This window comes from Priapulus caudatus, unplaced genomic scaffold (assembly GCF_000485595.1).
Source record: "Priapulus caudatus unplaced genomic scaffold, Priapulus_caudatus-5.0.1 Scaffold1509, whole genome shotgun sequence".
Taxonomy (NCBI): domain Eukaryota; kingdom Metazoa; phylum Priapulida; class Priapulimorpha; order Priapulimorphida; family Priapulidae; genus Priapulus; species Priapulus caudatus.
The window spans coordinates 13,277-29,116 of NW_014578570.1; the positions used below are offsets into that span (position 1 = coordinate 13,277).

General features: G+C 48.5%; 1 protein-coding gene across 1 annotated transcript in view; it reads right to left on the reverse strand.

The window, feature by feature from the left end:
* Window positions 1-3,890: 3,890 nt before the first annotated feature.
* Window positions 3,891-15,840, reverse strand: part of LOC106816856 (ribosomal protein S6 kinase alpha-1-like) — a gene marked incomplete at its 5' end in the record, with an annotated part of 23,274 nt that continues 11,324 nt past the window's right edge. The window contains 2 exons of the mRNA XM_014821498.1: window positions 3,891-4,091; window positions 6,631-6,768. Of these exons, the coding sequence (XP_014676984.1) occupies window positions 3,963-4,091; window positions 6,631-6,768 (267 nt within the window). The remainder of the gene's footprint in view (window positions 4,092-6,630; window positions 6,769-15,840) is intronic.

Genomic DNA, 15,840 nt, shown 5'->3' on the forward strand with positions numbered 1-15,840 from the left:
TCTAGTGCAATAGAATCAAATAAATCATTATTATATGAATGTCGTGACAATATATTTATTACATTGTTCGCTAGGCCTCCTACGTGGTTCTAGTCTACGGGGGGGGGGAAAGTGTTCAGGGGGGTGTGGGAGCGGCGCTTCGTGCCCACCCGCCGCGCAAGCAGGACCCCTCCCTCTCCTCGTCCCCCCGGCGAATGGTGGAGGCTTCTTTGCCAGCTCTCAGTGTGAATCGTGGCATCGTTGGCGAGGAAGCTTGATGCGACCGCGGGGGAGGGCAGGAGGGGAGGGGGACCGAGGGGATGGCGGGTGGGGTGGGGGAGGGGCGGGGGAAGGCGTGTTATAGGTTGTGACAATTACCAAGCTCAAAACCACTACTGCCCGAAAATAAGCAATCTCTCTCTGCTCTCTCTCTCTCTCTCTCTCTGGCTCGTCTCATCGTCGTCTTTCCTCTCTCGTCTCCTTTCTCTTCTCTCGTCGCTCTCTCTCTCTTCTCTTCTCTCTGCTATCATGTCCTCTCTCTTCTCTCATCTCCACTTTCGTCTACTGGCTCTCTTCTCCACACCACGACGTCTTCTCTTTCTCTCTGGCTCCTTATTTCTGCCGGCGTTTCCTCATTCTTAGCGGTACACACATACGACACACCACACACTTGGCTCTCCTCGATCTCCGTCTCTCTCCTCATGCAACCGCTCTGCTATCTCCCACCGGCCTGGTCGTTTCCATCCCGCATAGGCATCTCTCTCAGACAAAAAAAAGAAAAAAGAAAAAAAAAAGAAAGAAAAAAAAAAAAAAAAAAAGAACAAAAAAGCGAAAATATCTCCGCTCGTGTCGCTCGTCTCATGCACATTTGTAAACTTAACATTAATATGCTGTAGATATAGACGATGGCGATGTATGCTTAATATATGTCAGTTATAGATATTAATATGTATACTGGTACTACCATATACATATACTATGTATATACGTTCATCTCTTCTGTTATCAATAACACTAACTTTTTCTTACGCAAAAAAAATACACCATACTAGTCACTAGTTCATTTACCGATTAACACGGCGGACGAAGGCAGACCGTCGCTGGTGCACCATCTACACACACGAAATAAATCCATCCAACGGAAGAAGCCCGGCGCCGATGCGCAGCTGGGCCCGGTTCGCCGCTGTTCGCGATCTGTACGGGTGGCGGCACCGCCTGCGGTGGACGCGGCGCTCCCACCTACGTGCAACACTCCGTATTGTTTCTGGCCTAGGCGTCGCACATGTGGCGGCCATCCGTGCGCCGGAGGAATGCGGCGCCTCGAAATAGAAAGGTCGCAGCGCAGTCCTATGGTGTTGCGCGTCCGGCGGGGTGGCATAGTAGGATTGGAGCGCAGAATAACCAAAAAAAACAACGTTTCGGCGAGCGGCGACAGGGGCGACCACAAGTTCAAAAAGGGCAGGCGGAAAAAGGATGACGCCTCGGTCACCAAGAGTCGGCCAGACACATGGCGCCATACTGCCGGAATGACGGGCGACAGCCGATTTGAATGTGTGGGACGGACAGTGGCGCGACTGGGAGTGGACAACGTGACAAAAGTATGGTTTCCTACGCTCTCGGCCCTCACCTTGCCACCAACCTGCACATCTCAACCGTTGTCCCCTCTGTCTCAGTCTCTCTCGTCTCTCGTCTCATCGGTCTACTCTCTCTCTCTGCTCGTCTCTCTCTCTCTGCTGTCTCTCTTCGTGTCTCTCACTTCTGCTCTGCTCTCTCTGCTCTGCTCTCGCTCTCTGCTCTCTCGTTCTCTCTCTCTATCTCCTGCCTCCTCACCTCTGCTGCTTTCTCTCTCTATATCCTCACCCTCAGCTCGTTCTCGATTTCTCTCTCTTTCTCTACTCTCCTCTCTCTCGTCTGTCTCTCTCTCTATCTCTCTGCCTCTCTCTCTACCTCTCACTCTCTCTCTTTCTCTCTCTATATCTCACCCTCGCTCTCTCTCATTTCTCTCTTTCTCTCTCTCTCTCTCTAACTATCTGCCTCTCTCCATTCTCAGTAATCTGACATATATCTATAACTTCTATTCCCCTGATAATTATTGCATACGGCACAATTGTAACATACAAGGACAAGATTAGGTGGAGGGAAGGAGACACAGGGAACGGAGGAGGCAGGAGAGAGAGGAGGCAGAGAGAGAGGGAGAGACAGAGGGCGGGAGAGGAGGGAGAGACAGAGGGAGGGAGAGACAGAGGGAGGAAGAGGAGGTAGAGGGAGGGAGGGAGAGACAGGGGGAGAGAGAAGGTAGAGGGAAAGAGACTAGGGGAGAGGAGGTAGAGGGAAAGACAGACAAGGGGAGAGAGGAAGAAGAGGGAGAGAGACTGGGGGAGAGAGGAGGTAGAGGAGAGAGAAGGTAAGAGGAGAGAGGAGGTAGAGGGAGAGACAGACAGGGGATAGAGGAAGTAGAGGGAGAGAGACTGGGGGAGAGAGGAGGTAGAGGGAGAGACAGACAGGGGGAGAAAGGAGGTAGAGGGAGAGAGAAAGGTACGATGGAGAGTCTAGACAAGGGGGAGAGAGGAGGTAGAGGGAGAGACAGACAGGAGGAGAGAAGGTAAAGGGAGAGAGACTGGGGGAGAGAGGAGGTAAAGCGCAGAGACAGACAGGGGGAGAGAGAAGGTAGGAGGGAGAGACAGACAGGGGTGAGAAAGGTAAAGGGAGAAGAGACTGGGGAGAGAGGGAGGTAAAGGGAGAGACAGACAGGGAGAGAGTAAGGTAGAGGGAGAGACAGATCAGGGGGAGAGTAAGGTTAAAGGGAGAGAGACGTGGGACGAGAGGAGGTACAAGGGCAGAGACAGACAGGGGGAGAGAGAAGGTAGAGGGAGAGAGACTGGGATGGTTGAACTCTCTTGTTACCACCTCCTCACCAAACACGAAGAAAAAGAACAACTAAACCGAAAAAATAAACACCCATCGCCTGAGCAGTGCGCGCCAAGCCTGCGGACGGCGCCCGCACCTCACCGGCGCCACCTGTAAAACCACAGTGGCGCCAAGTAGAAACCGGCATCGCCCACGCGACTCTCTCGACCCTCGCGCTCCCAGTCTCGAGACAAATCGAGAGCCGTGGACGGGTATCGACAGCTCGCGAATCCGCCTGCGGCAGGGGGGCCACCACTCGGCCCTCTCGTCCCCGCGCGCACTGCGCTGGTATTTGCATCTTCGAAAAAGTCGGCGACGACGCCGCCGTCGTTGCGCGACACCCCCCTTGCCTGGCGGCACCCGGTGCCGTGCGCAGCGCGACGGCATCGCAACATGGCCGCCGTCGTCGCGCGTGGCGACGTCGTCGTGGAATGAAGTCTGCGTCCGTAGTATATCTGCGTACGGTCTGTCCGGCCGTCACTCTGCCGCTCTCGGCCATGGAACCCGATGAGGTCATCACCATCTCTGCTCTTCTCCATGATCTTCCCTTCTCTCCCTGCTTTTCATCTCTTCTCTCATGCTCTCTCATCTCTCTCTCACTCTCTCTCTCTCTCTCTCTTCTCTCTCTCTCTCTTTCTCTCTCTCTCTGCTGCTCTCTCTCTCTCTCTTGTCTCTCCCCCTCTCTCTCTCTGTCTCTCCCTCTTTCTGTTTATCACCCCCTTCTCTCTCAATATGCGGTGATGCTCCCTCCTCTATCATGGCTGCAGCTCCTCTCTCCTCCTCCCTCTCCGCAGTGGCTCCTCATCTTTCTCTCCTCCACCTCTGTGACGGCTTCCTCTTTCTGCGGAGGCACCCCTCTCTCTCTCCTCTCCAAGTCAGCTCCCTCCCTCTCTCGTCCCTCTCTGAGGAGATTCCCCCTGTTTCTCTCTCCTCCATCTCCGCAGTGGCGCCCCCTCTCTCCCCCATCTCCGCAGTGGCGCCCCCTCTCTCCTCCGTTTCTGCGGTGGCGCCCCCTCTCTCCTCCGTTTCTGCGGTGGCGCCACCTCTCTCCTCCGTTTCTGCGGTGGCGCCACCTCTCAGTCGTTGGAGCTCTTGGATCCGGGTTTGTTCTTGCGGCGTTGAGCGAGGTTCGAAGCGTTGATTGGCAGCAGGGAGGGGAGGTCGCCCTGCTCGCTCAACGCCTTAAACGTCGCTGACATCGCCCCCTGGCGGAGAGAGAGAGAAAGAATGTTACTAAAATAAAGCTATTGGAAAAAAATAAAAAAAAATAAAAAAAAATAAAAATAAAAAATGAATAAACTTATAATTCTACTTGCGAAAATTAATTGAAGATGCATTGATCGAAAAACAATTGAATTAACAATAAGGTGACGCCCTCTGGCGGCGGAGAGAGATAACGCTGATGGGCAGCAGGGAGAGAAGGTCGCCCTGCTCGCTCAACGTCGTAAACGTCGCCGACATCGCCCCCCTGGTGGCAGCGACGAGAGAAAGAGAGACAAAGTTAATGACGCTGCAATTGCTTGCTTGGGGCGCACGCTCGTTTGGAGAGGCGAAAATAAATTGAGGATGTATCGATCGAAGAAAACCGATTGAATTAACTATGAGGTAACGCCCTCTGGTGGCGGAGAGAGATAACGTTGATGGGCAGGAGGGAGGGACATCGACCCCTGGTGGCGGCAACGAGAGAGAGAAACAAAGAGAGGAAAAGTTGGTGACACTGCGATTGCTTGGGGGGTAACACACAATGGAGCGCTAGCGATTGAAGAAAACGATCGTGATGGAGACGGAGAGTGAAAGAAACTTTAGTGAGAAGAAAGAGAGAGAGAAGGTTAGTGCTGCCACGATCGCTTGCTTGGGGCGCGCGCTCGTTTTGGAGATGGGGTGGGGGCGAAAAATAAAGATCTAAACATAAATATAACATACATAATGAAGAGCTATCGATTGAAGAAACCAATGGTGATAACAATGAGGTGACGCCCTCCGGTGGCAGAGAGAGATAACGTTGGCGAGTGGACGAGCGCATACGAGGTTACTGCGCGGCGTGCGTCAGCGACCTTACGACCTCGCGACCACTTATGACGTTACTGCGCTTATGACATTACTGCACTTATGACGTTACTGCGCTTATGACATTACTGCACTTATGACGTTACTGCACTTATGACGTTACTGCGCTTATGACTTACAGGGCACGAAATTCTGATTTTTTGCACCGGCCCAGAGGGCTGGTAAGTTGGTAACAGCAATTTTTTACCAGCCCTCACCATAATTTACCAGCTCTTGTAACATGTGTTTTGCACGTGTTACATGAATTAGTCAGTGCAGCTAGACTAGTAGTTGTTTTAGTCATAGTCTAGCTAGACAGAGCGTCGCTTCTGGCGGCTACATTGATGTATTAGGGAGAATTGTAAACGTGGTTAGGTTAGGCAGTTTCTAGGGTCATTGTGAAATGGGAGGTAGGACGCGGTCGGGGAGAACGGGTACATGTGCGTGGTGCATGTGGTTTGTAGGAGTTTTAGGGGAATATATAGAGAGAGATGTAAGAGTAGGGGAGGAGTCTGGTTCTGGTCGCGGAAGGAGGCACACGCGCGTATGTGCGTGTGCGCGTGTCTTTGTCTCTCTGTGAAAGTTGTGAGATATTAAAGTTTATTACGGTTACAACGCAAGTTTGAATTTATATCATCATTCCAACGTTACACCCTCGCAAATTTTGTTTGAAAATCAATGTCATGTTTCACGCTTGCATTCTCGATTTCAAATTTGTAAAATGTTGATAAATTATGGCACGATATCCTTCAGGTAAAACAGTAATATAGATAATTTTCTCATTAATGGTATAAATATAAATGTTGGTACTCGCTAGCACGGCTGAAACCACCGGCTCGGAGGGCTGGTGTTTTGCCAGTGTTCCCGGCCCTCCAAATAATTTGCCGGCATATGCCGGTGGGCCGGTGCTAATTTCGCGCCCTGAACATTCAACTGCTTTCCCCTTTTCTGAAAAGATCCTTATTTTGAAACAATGCAGCGTTTCACATTGCACCATGGCAGCATTACAACATTGCATCGCAGCAAATTGCAACATCATGGCATTGTAAAACTGCAGCTATGAAACATTGAAGGATTGCAGAATTGCAGCATCGCAATATGGCAGCATTACAACATTGCAACACCACAACATTGCAAAACTGCAGCCATGAAACAATGAAGGATTGCAGCATTGCCGCATATTCGAAGCTGTTACTGCACTAAAAATAAACTGTCATCAGTACATGTATTTGTATCTGAATTACATGCAATAAAGATTTAATAATAAAATAAAAATAATAATTGGGCAATGATCAGATGGATCTGCAATGTCACAATCAAGGATTTGGCCCCTTCTAACGAGCTGCTGGGCAGATTGGGTATCTTGGACCTTGATGTCATATTACGTGAGAGAAGACTCCGCTGGTATGGCCATGTTCAGCGCTCCACCGATGCCATCAAGACACTGGGTGAAGTTCAAGTTGTTGGTGTAAGGAGACGTGGGAGGCCGAAGATGTCTTGGAAAGAGGTTGTGAAGTAGGATAGGAAACAGTGGAATCTCTCCGCTGTAGACCCCTTGCACCGTGTCATATGGAGAGCAAGCGTGAGAGCTGCCAAAACTGGACCGAGCCAGATTCCCGGAGTGGGTTCTACTGATGTGGATTTAAACCCTTGAGTCCAGTATAAAATAAAGAAACCGAAAACAGCAACAAACAATACCTTGACGGCGGAGGCATCGTGGAAGGCTAGCTGTAGCTGGGGTAGGGTCGCACGATGAGCGAGCCAGGGATGTCGCAAAGCTTGCTGTGCAGTAAGCCGCTGCGCCGGATCAACGTGCAGCATCGCTCGCACGAGGTCCTGCAAGATGTTAATTATGTTAATTATATTAATTATATTAATGTCAACGTCGTCATCGTTGTCATTATTAACATCAACTTAATCATCATCATCATCAATGTCTTCATCATCATCATCATCATCATCATGACCATCATCAAGATGATGATGGTCATGATGATGATGATGATGATGACAATGATGATGATTATGTTGATGGTGATGAAGATAATGATGGTGATGTTGATGATGATGATGATGATGATGATGATGATAAAGACATTGATGATGATGATGAAGTTGATGTTAATAATGACAACGATGACGACGTTGACATTAATATAATTAATATAATTAACATCTTGCAGGACCACCATCATCATCATGAACACCAACGTTATCATCAGAATCATCATCAATGTTAACATCATCATCATTATTGTTATCATTGTCGTCGTCGTCGTCGTCATTAAAGGCCAAGACACACTGCAGCGACAACGACCGACCGTAACGGTAATGGCGATGTCACGTGCCGATGGAAACGGCTGTGATTGGCCATTTGTAAAGTGTCGCCGGCGACAGTCGCTGGGAAATAGAAACGTTTCTAAATATTTTTGTCGTCGAGGTTGTCGCCGGTCGTCGTCGCGTCAGTGTGCAATGGCTCATAGGAAACAATAGTTTCTAATTTTCTGAAAAGTCGTTTGTTTATAATTTTATGACAACAATGCTAGCCAGGAAGTAGACTGGTCCCCAGCGCTAAACTCGCACCGCCTGTCAGAAATAGTGGGGCCGCGAACCCATCTAACCAAAACGTGCAAGGCTACGGTCAGCCATCAGACGTGATTATGTGCGCGTTCGTATAATATGCTGCGTATATATTACTTTATTATATTATCGTTATACATAGAGCGTTTTTACAGCAATTTATTTAGCAGCAGCAGGAGTTTTTTGCCGTTTGCTCGTGTATGCCACTGGCACTGGCAATGTGGTGAGTGCTGGGTGAACTTTGTCGTTACGGTAGGTCGTTGTCGCTGCAGTGTGGCTGCGCCAGTCGCCGCGACTGTTGTCGTTTGTCGGTACGGTCCCACACTGCAGCGACAACGACCTCTTTGCCTTTAGCCTGCTCACTGACGACCGGTCGCCTTATTCACACGCTGCGTGGGCTAATCCAACACTCCACCGCCTCCTCCTCCCTCGGCCCTCATCCGCCGCCTCCCCCTCTTCCTCTCTCGCCCCTCCTCCGCCGCCTCCCCTCTTCCTTCTCCGCCTCTTCCCCTCTTCCTTCTTCGCCTCTTCCCCTCTTCCTCATCCGCCTTCTCCTCTCTCGCCCCTCCTCCGCCGCCTCCCCCTCTTCCTTCTCCGCCTCCTCTCCCTCTTCCTCCTCCGCCTCCTCCCCTTTGCTCAGGACGAGCCGACTGAGAAGCCAAACTTTCGTGAGCAGCAATTTTAAATTGACTGCCACTGGCGGCGAGTCCACGGCTGCTATCCTCACCGGAATAGCATCGCGCACGCAGCTTTTTCTATATACCGGCCGTTCGATTAATGCAGCTCTCCTCCTCTCTCTTTGTGTGTGTGTGTGCGCGTGTGCATGCGTGCGTGCGTGTGTGTGTGCGTGTGCGTATGTGCGTGTGTGTGTGCGTGCGTGCGTGTGTGTGTGCGTGTGTGTGCGTGTGTGTGTGTGCGTGCGTGATTGTGTGTGTGCGTGCGTGATTGTGTGCGTGCGTGCGTGCGTGCGTGCGTGCGTGCGTGCGTGCGTGCGTGAGTGCGTACGTGGGTGTGTCTATCTCTCCCCCCTTCCCCCGCCCGCTCATTTAATCTTTCTCTGCTCTTTCTCTCTCTCTCTCGATGGATCTCTCTCGGTGCTCGTCCTCTCTCTGCTTCTGCTCTCTCTCTCTATGCTCTATCTCTTATCTCTATGCTGCTAATTTCTCCGTCTCCCTCTCGTCTCTTCTGTCTCTCTCCGTCTCTCTGCTCTGCTCTCTCTCTCTCCCCGCCTGCCGCTGGACCTCGTCGTTTGATGCTTTCTGTGTCTCTCTCTGTGTCTGCTCTATCTCTCTGCCTCTCACACACACACACGCCACTTCTCTCCCTCCTCTCTCTCTCGCCCATCTCTCTGTGTCTCATATCTCGCTGTTTCTCTATTTGCACGTCTCGTCTCAATACTGCTTCATCAGGCCGTTTAAAGCGTTCTCCTACAGATCCCCCCCCCTCTCTCTCTCCCTCTCTGTCGATCTCTCTCCCTCTCTGTCGATCTTCTGCTCAGCAAGCACTGCTCTCGTCCTCTCTCTCTCTCTCCTCAGTCTCTCTCTCTCTCTCATAAATCTCTCTCATTCTTTTCTCTCTCTCTCTCTAGTCTGCTCTCGTCTCTTCTCTCTCTTCACTATGTGCTTGCTCTCTACGCCCCTCTCTCCGCCTCGGCGGGGCGCTAAAAGTGTGCTGCAAGCGAGGCGCGGCGGCCACAGTCGTCGTCTAGCATTTAACGACAGCTTATGTACGCGAGCTTCGCCCTTTCCGTCCGGCCGTTTTGCTAGTAACATGCGCCCTTTCTTTTAAATAGTCTGCGTAATTCGGTGCGCTCGATAAGAGAGAATGCCCCATCAAAGCGGGTTGTGAACCGGTATATCAAGGTAGCGTGTAAATTTAGTTTCCAGCGTATAGCTGATATAAATCACGAAAAATTGCGCTGCAATAGGCATTAGGCCCATTTGCTTGATGGTCGGCCACAAACGGTCTTTTCTCAAATGTTCTGGACATCGCGAACAAAATTTTTGTCACGATGGAATTTTTGCTAAAAAAGGCATATTCAGGAGTAATTAATAGGGAATCTATCGCCTATTTATCTACTCTGAGCATATCAAACAGGCCTATTTACTGTCAATTACGGAGAATATTATTCTGGCTCGTACTCCACGCGCATTAAAGCATTAATAGCCAACTCAGGCACGGGATATTTTTTTTCGTTTTAAAGCGGATAAATATTTGATTGCTAAACTATTAGTCACCAATTGTTAGATGGCATGTCCAGCCGTTTTACCACGCTGTCGATTATTAATGACGTTAATCACTGCAAAGTTTTGAGCTTGCACGATCAGTTCAACATAGACGCATTACATCCAACGTAATTTTTGGGCGATGTAGAGCGCGACATTTTGCTTATGTCGACACGTTCGCTTTCGTAATGCGAAACTCAGCGATACCGTTGACAAAAGAAACTCGTTGTTAGAAGGATGCGTAAGCCTTTAGCATTTATCGTAAATCATCGCTCTCGCGATAATCATCCATGCTTATCGTAAGTCCAACGCATTGTCGCACTTTGTCCGAAAAACAGCGTGAGATAAAATTGCAGGCATCACCGTTTACAGCGTATTCATGAATTTTACTTGATGAAAAACACTTACGAAATGTCATACCCTTACGTAACTTAATCATAGCTATCGAGATGAACGGAATGTACACAAGATAATTGCGTTTATAGTTTGAGGCCGCGTGAACACTCCATTTGTTGTTTATTGTCTATTGCTTAGGAAGCAGCATGTATTTTTTAACGAAACAAAAACTCATGTACATACGGTAGAGCTGAGACAATGTAAAACAGTGGCGATATCTCTCTGATGTCCTCGTGTCATCATAACATGAGGTAAATAGATATCCATTAGCACAGTCATAGCAAGCACGGCCGAACATGGCGGCACGAGTGAGTCTGGCAGTCACGCACACACGTCATTAATTGTACAGTAGCGGAGTTAGCAGAGAGTAATAATAACACTATCGCTTTTTAATACCGTATTTTTAGTTTAACATCACGATCGGCACTGACAGGCTGCTCATGTTACGCATTGTCGAAGTGCGTTCAGACAGACACTTAATTAAAAAAATATTATTCGCGCCAAAACGAGGTGAAATTACATTAAGCATAGCATTTTCCGGTCCTCCTTATCGTGGTTCTATTCATCGGAGCTAATGTATCCATTCTAGACAAGCCACAATGTGAAGACAGAGACAGCTCGCCGGCGGGCCCGGGCGCGCGAGGGGAACGTGCTTGTAACAGAGAACACGGCAAGCTACCAGCGCGCTCAGGCGTGTGTGCTAATTCTGTGTGACGAAGTAAACGGTTTCCCTTCTGGATTATTTCCCCTTTTCTCGTTACTGTCGTTGGCACATGTTAAGTAGCCAGACAGAGCAAGGGCGTTGTGACGTGCCGCGTATAGTCGGCAATCAAACATCAATCCTTCCGTACGTCTGACCGGAATTTTCACCGCCCCGCAAGGCCTGGCGAATAGGTGATTGCGATAACTATTGATGCAGAATGAAAAATAGATGAACGCAAATGAATTAGCTAGTACATTGATGCAAAAGCGATGAAGTTTAAGCTATAATCACTGCCGACTTTTTCAGAGAGGGAGAGACGAAAAAACGAAAACTATTACAATTAACAACAGGCATAAAGCCCTGAAATGTCAAGTGAACTCTCCCACTAGGAACTATACACCAGCATGCATACGAACGTATTAATAGGAATATCAAGAAGTGTCATCGGCGAATGCGTTAATTAAACCCAGAACAATTTTCGCCGCCGAGATATGTTTTTAAGAATGGCGCACAGGGCTTGCTTATTGTATAAGCACCTTCATTTAGCATTGTCAATGGCAGATGTCAGTGCGAAATATTTTAGCGTGAATTTGTTTAATTGCGGCTTTTAAAGCGGCGCGTGCGTTAGGTCGTCTCCGGACAGGGCTAGCGGCATTGCCGTTGCAAATCGCTAATTAGCAACGAGTTATTAGCAGGGGGTTAGTTGCAGCAACAAAACGCAAGACACTTTGGCTGGGGCACGTCGGGTAAAGTAAAGAGAAAACGTGCTAACGATCGTTTAGTGGCGTTTCTTGAAGTACAACATCGTTTAGTCGCGGTACAGTATTTGCTTATACCTTCACAAGATTCTACGATTGGCAATGCTAAACGTTTTTTAATCATTCGCTATGTATTTATGTCATTAAGAACGAGTGAAAAGTGATCGGCCGATAAACTATGTAAACTAAGACGCAGTTTCTCAATTAATTTCAAGGCATGAAATTACGTTCTATGAGCAATCACAGGTGCGCTGATATAAGACGCTACTAACAACGGCTGATATTGTATATGCAGTCATAGCCTGCATATTGTGTGTATGACGTAGCGTGCTCGTATCCGTTGTGAATGTCGGTGGCATATGTTGCCATGAACCAAAGGGTGACTTTCCAAAATCGCCTCGTGACGTCAGTATACCATAGATAGTGAGGCCTATATAAGAATATGGCCGAAGTCGGTTTATTAGTTTACGTGTTATTGTTAGTGTTAGGGTTAGGGTTTTTGCAATCATTCTTTGATATACTGGATAAGTGCTGATGCGGAAGTTGATAATGCTAAGTATGGAATATGACCATGCGCAACCACCAGCAGCACTACCATACGAGCAGGACTGTAATGCATTCAACTTCGGAGATAGCCAGTTCGTGGCGTGAACGTCAGTGTACGTAACGAGGATACCTTTGGTTCATAAACAACATATGCACAACGTGAAGGTCATATTCGCTGGTTTTAATGTAAAACTATACGACGGAAAATAATAACAATTGACATACAATTTTACAAACGAACCAAATTTATAACAACTAACGAATAAGATCAGTTATCAAAGTCAGCCTTGGTCAGAAATGCTGGCACGCATGTCAATCAGGAATACAAGAGGGCAATTTATATAGGTTACCTGTAAACTATTTTACAACGATGGCTAAAACAGACCTGAATACGTAGAGTATAAAGGCTAATGATAGCTTATCACAGTAAGTCATTGCCTAGTCCATTCAACGAAATTTGTAATTTCCGTTTCAATTTGTCAAGATATTATGAGCAATGTGGCCGGTAGCAGTGGAATGTGATAGTGATAAAACCCGATTAGAATGTGACAGCTGGGCTATCGATGGCTTCACATTCGAAAAGAAAACATTGGTTCAGGAGATCCTGGCTAAATAAGTACAGTGCTAATAATGAAACAGATGAGGTGACTGTGAGCTAGAGTTAACTGGTGTGACGAATGAGGTCAGGGTAACGGTGTGACTGTAACTGAGTGTAAGGCGCAGAAATAAATCACAGAAGGCTAGGGTAACTGTGTAGCTGTGAAGCTAGGGTAACTGTGTGGGCTAGGGTAACTGTGTGACTGTGTGGCTTAGGGTAACTGTGTGACTGAGAAGCTAGGGTAAGCTGTTTACTGTGTGGGCTAAGGGTAACTGTGTGACTGTGAGGCTAGGGTAACTGGTGAAGTAGTGTGGGTAGGATAACTGTGTTAACTGGTGTGGCTAGGGTAACTGTGTGACTGTGTTGGCTTAGGGTAACGTGTGACTGGAAAGCTAAGGGTAACTGTGTGACTGCGAGGCTAGGGTAACTGTGTGACTGCGCAGGCTAGGGTAACTGTGGTTACTGTGTGGGCTAGGTAACTGTGTGACTGCGAAGCTAGGTACTGTGTGGACTGCGAGGCTAGGGTAACTGTGTGACTGCGACGGGCTAGGGTAAACTGTGTTACTGTGTGGCTAGGGGTAAGCTGTGTGACTCGCGAGGATAGGGTAACTGTGTGCTTGAATGGCATAGGGTAACATGTGTGACTGGCGAGGGCGAAATCAGAATAATCATGCGAGGCAATGGTAACTGTGAGGGCTATGGGGGGGGGGGGGGGGTAACTGTGTGACTGCAGAGGCTAGGGTAACTGTGTGACTGGGAGGCTAGGTAACTGTGTGACTGCGAGGCTAGGGTAACTGTGTGACTGTGTGCCTAGGTAACTGTGTGAGCTGTGTGGCTAGGGTAGCTGTGTTACTGGAGAAGACTAAGGTAACTGTGTGAGCTGCGAGGATAGGTGTAACTGTGTGACCTGGCGAGGCTAGGGTAAACTGTGTGACTTGTGGAGGGCCAGGGTAACTGTGTGACTGTGAGGCCAGGCTAACTGTGTGAGTGTGTGGCTAAGGGGTACTGTGTGACTGCGAAGGATAGGTGAACTGTGTGACTGTGTGGCTAGGGTAACTGTGTGACTGGAAGGGCTAGGGTAAGCTGTGTGACTGCGAGGAAAGGGTAAGCTGTGATGACTGTGTGGCTAGGGTAACTGTGTGATCTGCGAGGCCAGAATAAATCAAGCGAGGCAATGTAAACTGTGAGGCTAGGGTAACTGTGTGACTGTGAGGCCAAGGCTAAGCTGTGTGATGTGTGGAGCTAGGGTGAACCTTTTGTTACTGGAAGGCTAGGGTAACTGTGTGACGCGAGGTCCAGAATAAGATCAGCGGAGCAATGGTAACTGTGAGGCCCTAGGGTAACTGTGTGACTGGGAGGTTAGGGTTAGGGTGTGACTGCGAAGCTAGGGTAACTGTGTGACTGTGTGGCTAGGGTAACTGTGTGACTGTGTGGCTAGGGTAACTGTGTGACTTGCGAGGGCCAGGATAACTGTGTGACTGTGAGCCTAGGGTAACTGTGTGACTGCGAGGGCTAGGGTAACTGTGTGACTGTGTGGCTAGGGTAACTGTGTTACTGGAAGGCTAGGGTAACTGTGTGACTGCGAGGCCAGGCTAACTGTGTGAGTGTGAGCCTAGGGTAACTGTGCGATAGTAATATCTTGGTGACTATGACTGTGAAAGACACGGTAACCGCGAGCGCAGGATGGGCCGCGTGACTGTAAGGACAGAGTAAATGCGTGAGTGCAAAGGGCAGGGTTAATGCTATGTCGTATCTATTCTGCTTGTGAGAATTCTATTTCTGGAATTACCTGAGCAACAATCCATCTACTTTCTTTCACATAGATTCCTGCGGCTGAGCTGTCGGAGCATCATGAATAAAGTAACGCGCTATCGCACAGTCAATGATACTAATATAGCGATCACCGCCACGTAGCACGAAGCCGCACTGCAGCTGTACATTCGGCCTAATAACAATATGCAGCAGGTGCAAATTGGTGCAGCACGTGAGACGACGCAGCGATATCCGCAGTAGATTCATCTATATATAGTCTATATATCTCTTACATAAATGGCGAGTCTGTTTTTCGTCTGTCTGTCTGTCTATCATTGCTCTCCGACCCCCCCCCCTAAGAGGGTCACCCGCCAAACACCAATATATTTCCTGAAATCAGCATGACGCGACGGCGACGCAGACGACGCCAAAAATATAAAAAAATATAAACTACAAAAATCAATCTCCAAATACAATTAAAATTAATTTTTTTATTTCATAAATGTCGCGCCGGTGGCGCTATATTAGTGGGGCAGATAACCAGCTATTTTTGATAGGAACGTGAAAAATGATGATACACAGCATCAAATTTGCCACACCATGTGTTCCCCAAGTGATAACTAATCAAATTGGCCGATTGGCCAACTTGAAAATCCAAGATGGCGCCATTTTTTCAAAGATGGGTCGGCCAAATTAGCCACCGTCCCGAAGTTGACGTTTTGCTTAGAAGTATTGTTAGTTGTCCGATTTGCATGATCTAGGTGTGGATTCCTATGTTTTCCAAGCCTGCTGAAGCGGATTTTCCTGTTTATAAAGCACACTGACACCAATATTTTTCAAGATGGCAACTAGATTGTCTGTTTTTCATTGACGTAAGGCTTTGCCCCGGCTAGTAAATGTTCAAAGTTATACATACGCGATGCACTGGTCGCTACAGCTGCTACTGTTGCACATATGCAGCTGGTAGAGTGACGTGCAGGGAGCTCTGACCTGACAAGCACTTGCATCTTCCTTTGGGGCAACGCTTTCTTACAGGAACACTGTCGTCAGTTCCCGCCAGCTCGCTGCAATAGGTGGTAGTGTTGTCCAACATATCGCCATGTCTGCGCCTTTCTGTGTCGCATCTCCGCCATTGCAACAGGAACTGCTCCGTGTCTGGATTGGAGGATGGTTGCCTGGCCGCCAGATGACGCAGCCTGATAGGCCGCACGCTTGCATTGCTATTTGTTCTGCTGAGCCTGCTTGTGTTTGGTGGAATTCGAGTTGTATGACCTCTGCTTGCGGCAAGAGATCTAGTCTTGCGTTCGCCACGAACTCAGTGGTGCGCTTGATCTGTCGTACATGAGGACA